Genomic DNA, 4,687 nt, shown 5'->3' on the forward strand with positions numbered 1-4,687 from the left:
TCTGCAGGTTGCATGAGAAAGCAGAGTCTGCAAGGTGGGATTGTTTAAGTTGCCCCTGAGTGGGAAGTCTAGCCACTAGAAAGCAAGTATGCAAAAGCTAAAATACACTTTGGTTTTGAGACGAGGACTCTAAAGCCCTTGCTCTAAACGAGGCTGTGTAACTCATATGTTCCTACATAAGTTTGCATTAGTTTTTCCCTATTAGCACAAAGGAATTATAGTTGGGCAGGGCTGTGCACACTGTCAATCTGACATTCAAGCTAGAGAAACCTGTCTTAAAAGAAACAGCAAAGTAGCAGCATCACAGTCATCCCAAGTAGACAGCTATAAATCACTTACATAAAACAATATACTGGGGAGAAAGTTTATTTATCAATTTCACTTTTCAAAGTCAGATCATAATTTTTTTAACTTTTCCCTTAGGATGGATACTCAAGTGTTTGATTTGGACTTCTATCTGCTCTGAACTTAACTGAGAAAACTAATTTGCTATTTGGTCTAATTATATAAGAAACTTTTACATAAATGGAAGGGTTGCACATTAATCGGGTTACCTAGGATTGATAAAGTCAAAATGAGTCTTTGGGTTTATTAAAATCTCATATAGCTTAAATCTTTTCAGCTATAAAAAACCTAATACAACAGATTGACTTTGTGTAGTTCACTAGCATATCACTTACATTGATTCACTGGCACTTTAAGCATAAGGGCAACCTTTTAAAAACTGGAGACCTTTAAAATTAGGCCATAAGATTTTTCAAAACAGTTCATGGTCATACATTCAGCAAATTCATACTAAAAATAGTCTTATTTTGTAGAATAAAGGCCAAGAAAACATTATGTTACAAGCTTATTATTACATGTATATACATGGCTTAAATGTCATGAACACAACTCCCTATTTCAAGCAAGCTTTGTATAGGTGAGGCTGGATCCCTTAGCAGCTTTGTGGGATGCTGTTGTATAGAAAAGGTTATCCAGCATTCTCTGTTTTTGGAAAGGGTTTGGTACATACATCTCTAGGTAAATGCCTGCCCACTGCATTTAAGGAGCTCTGCCTGCCCTTTACACGCTGACCACAGCGGAACTTCAGCCATTTCCTAAAAAATGCCCAAGAGAGTTTGGGTGACCCTAGACCATGAAACTGCTTGCTGCCTGATTTCTTCAGAAATTGTGTACCAACCCATGAATATTAGTATCAATCAATACAAAAGCTAAGGTTATTTACTGTTTCTCAAATCTAAACTTGAATTTAGTTAGCAATACTACCAAGTAGAATTGATTAGTCACTTAAATTGTTTAAATTGCATTGACACTATAACAGTATAGTGTATATACAGCACATAAGTGAATGCTTATACTTGTAAATTACTAGTTTTTCACAAAATGTCAAACCTTTTGGCTATGTGTAAACATCAAAAAATTTAAAATCAGTACTTAATCTAATTTTATACCTGTACTTTAAGTAAGGTTTTAAGTTGAAATGTCATCGTTTCCTTATCTGAAGGGTTCAAGGAAACATGAACCCAGTGGCTTGGTGGCTTGGGGAGAACACTTGGTGATGGTGGTTCACTAAATTTGGCTCCAGCATAGTTCTGACTAGCTTGAGACTTAAAAAGCAAGCTAGGACTTGATAAGCTAGCATTCCAGTTGGAGTTGTTGGAAAGGCTCTTGGTTTTTCCCCCATTTTGCACTGCCGATGGATTGTACCCATGTCCTCTTTCCTTTTTCTTATGAACGATCTTCATCTGGGAATTCTGATCCTTGGTCTTCTGTCTATTGTGCTGTTGTTGGTTCTTGCTAGCATTTCTAGATTGAGGGTCTGGAATGTTATACCTCTCTCCACCACCCATCTTCAGCTTCTTTGTCACCTGTAAATACATGTAAACATCAGTTAAATTCCACATGTCCCCTTTGACGTTTCCGTAGCTCCAGTTGAAAATATGACAAGGTAGGATTAGACAGGCTCCCCTGCAAAACCATCTACCTCAAGAGACTAAAGTCCTGAGCCAAAAACCAGTTTGTGAAATCAAAATAAGAAAAACAATTGAAGCAACCTATTCATTCTTTGTACAACCTGATAACCTCACACACCCAAATGAACCCGTTTCTGGAGAGGCCTCCTGTACCAGACTGGCCTCCGACTTGAAGCAGTCTTGCCCCAAACTTAAGAGGAGTACTGGAGTTACAGGCACGTAATAGTGCCCCAGCACCGTGCATGGCCGCTGACCTTAATAGTTTAGAATTGCTTCCATTGTAAAATAAGTGGCCCCACTATGATGCGAGTCATTATTATACCTTTCAGTCTGCTTTTCAGATTGCAGAATTTCCACTACTTGGCCTCTTCCTTGCTGCCAAGCCCAGAATAAGAGACGTTGCTTTCTGCTAGATCCTTTCCTTTGTCTCAATACACAAGTTTTCATGAGCCAATCTGCTGATTTCAGCCTAGGAGCTGAGGCCCACATCGAGTCTCCTCAGCACACAAGTTTGAGAGAAGTCGTAGCTAGAAAAGGAAAGATAATTACTTGAAAACAACCCCACAAAGTGATCGCGTAGACAGTCTTTAGAAATGGCTGTTGCCGCTTCCTCAAAACTTCAATGATTGTATGAGAGAAACCACGACTTTCTTTGACCTCATTGTCAGCTTTCAACTCTTGGGAACTTTTGGGAAGACTTAGCAACTCCTCTTGTTTTAAAGTAAAACTAAGGAAGCGTTCGCTTCTGTGGCCACACCAGGAAACTAGGGACCGTGCTTTTAAAGTTCCATCCATATTTAACGCTTTCATTTCAACCCACACTGCTATTTCCACACCAAGGTTCTTTTCCCAGCAATGTGCATCGTGCTTTCGCTTGACTCCGGTAGTGGTACCATAATTTTTCAGAAGCCATAATAAGCTTACATTTTTTTTTTAAACATCACGTCTCTCTCTAAAGTGAATGGTTTCTCTCAATGTTCTAATTAGTCAAATTAGCAAACACCCGCACAAGGCTAAGAAGGCCTCCAATTTTATTAAGTCGGACGGTCCGCATTCCCAGTCGCCCACACAGCGAACCTGCAAGCTCGCCGCCTCAGCCCGCCGGCGGCTCAGCTCCCGGGAAGTCGCGCCCGCCCGGCCTTGCTTCCTCTTCAGCCAGGCCCAACAATGGTGCCCGCTGTGGCCAACATGGCCGACCCCGCCACACTCACCGACTTCGAGTTCGGGCGGCGGCGGCGGCTCTCTCTCGACCTCCAAGCCTCCTTCCCTCTCCAGGGAGAAACGATGCACGGACCAAACAGCCCACGAGCGAGTCCCAGATCACAACTTCTTCTTGGACCAACCTCCTACTGCCTTTACCGACAAAATGGAGGCTGCTGCAAGCGCGGAAGAGGATCGGAGACTGTGCAGCCAATGAGGACGCAGCAGCGCGTGCCGCAGCCAATGAGATGCCGGCCGCCGCCTGTTGCTGGGGCGGGCCGGAGGAAGTGAGGGATGGCTGTTGTCGTGGTTTGAAATCCTGCGGGAGGAGCATGTCGGGAATAACTGCCCAGCTTCGGGAGCCGCGCTGCGGGTCCTCCCCCGCGGGCTGGCGAGGGCAGCTGCTCTTCTGTTGGCCTCTGTGGACGCCGAGCCGGTGTTTTACTTCCTTGACCAGACCCCTGCGCAGCGCCCTGTGTTTGTTCCTGCCCCTTTCTGTCCTGCAGTCACTGGGCCGCCCCAGAAGCTGCCATGGGTCATGGTCACCCCACCCAGAGCCCGGCAAGCATTCTGCACATGACCATCTTCCTTTTTCGCGTCCCCTCTGATCTAATTTCACTTTTCTTCAGTACCTGAGACAGTCACTACCATCAGGGCCTGCTTTTTCTATACACAGCACTGGCTGGTCCCTTACACATTTTTTTGGTCTTGTTCAGAAAATGGAAAAACTAGAGAAAAGAAAGATACAGCTCAAGAATGACAGCAAGGTTCAGGAAAAGGAGAGATATCGGCTTTTTTAAAAAAAAAGCAAAAGTATATATGAAATGTCAACATTCAAAGGTGAACGCTAATTTCTATGAATAATTTTGGGGGGCAAATGTGCCAGGTGTCTTACCCCATTCAGGCCTGTAATCCCAGCCTCTCAATTTTGAGATCAGTTTGGACTTTATAGCAAACCCCACATCTCAATGAAACAAAAGCATTTCATTGGCTCCAAATTGTGATGCAAAATCACATACACACACACGCACACACACACGTGAATATATATATACACATATACATCTATACAGTCATTGCCATCCAGAATTAAGCTGGCCCCCCGAATTTTGCAAGCCTGCCCACGTGCATCATGAGTGCTTTCTCTGCCCCTTATCTTGTACTAGACTTACATCGTCTCATTTCATTCTCTTGGCAATTTTTAGGGCAAGCTGCTATTCTGATTTCCAAGATATTGAGGCAATATACACTTCTAAGCGAGAAGCTACAGTGAGATTCAAGAGCCTTAGAGTTCATGTACCCTACGATGTTTGTGTCTTCTGTGTACCTAAAAGGTGTTTGACCTAGAGGACATTGTTCCCAACATTGCCAGAAGTTTTGAGTGCCATGAAGCCCATGTCCTGCCATCTGCCTGAATCTGCTCTCTCCAACAAGGTCACGGGCTGCCTTGGGAGAGCATGGTTCTGGCTTTCACCATGTCTTAGCACTGTTCTAGCTCATTAATAGCTATC

General features: G+C 43.7%; 1 protein-coding gene across 1 annotated transcript; it reads right to left on the reverse strand.

Annotated features, from left to right (window-relative positions):
* Positions 1 to 350: 350 nt before the first annotated feature.
* Positions 351 to 3,335, reverse strand: Pnrc2 (proline-rich nuclear receptor coactivator 2). The gene is given in 3 exon segments (NM_001103360.1): positions 351 to 1,871; positions 2,299 to 2,503; positions 3,188 to 3,335. A coding segment is annotated over 1 exon segment (405 nt). The 5' UTR covers positions 1,854 to 1,871; positions 2,299 to 2,503; positions 3,188 to 3,335; the 3' UTR covers positions 351 to 1,448.
* Between the last annotated feature and the right edge of the window lie 1,352 nt (positions 3,336 to 4,687).

This window comes from Rattus norvegicus, chromosome 5, assembly GCF_036323735.1.
Source record: "Rattus norvegicus strain BN/NHsdMcwi chromosome 5, GRCr8, whole genome shotgun sequence".
NCBI lineage: Eukaryota > Metazoa > Chordata > Mammalia > Rodentia > Muridae > Rattus > Rattus norvegicus.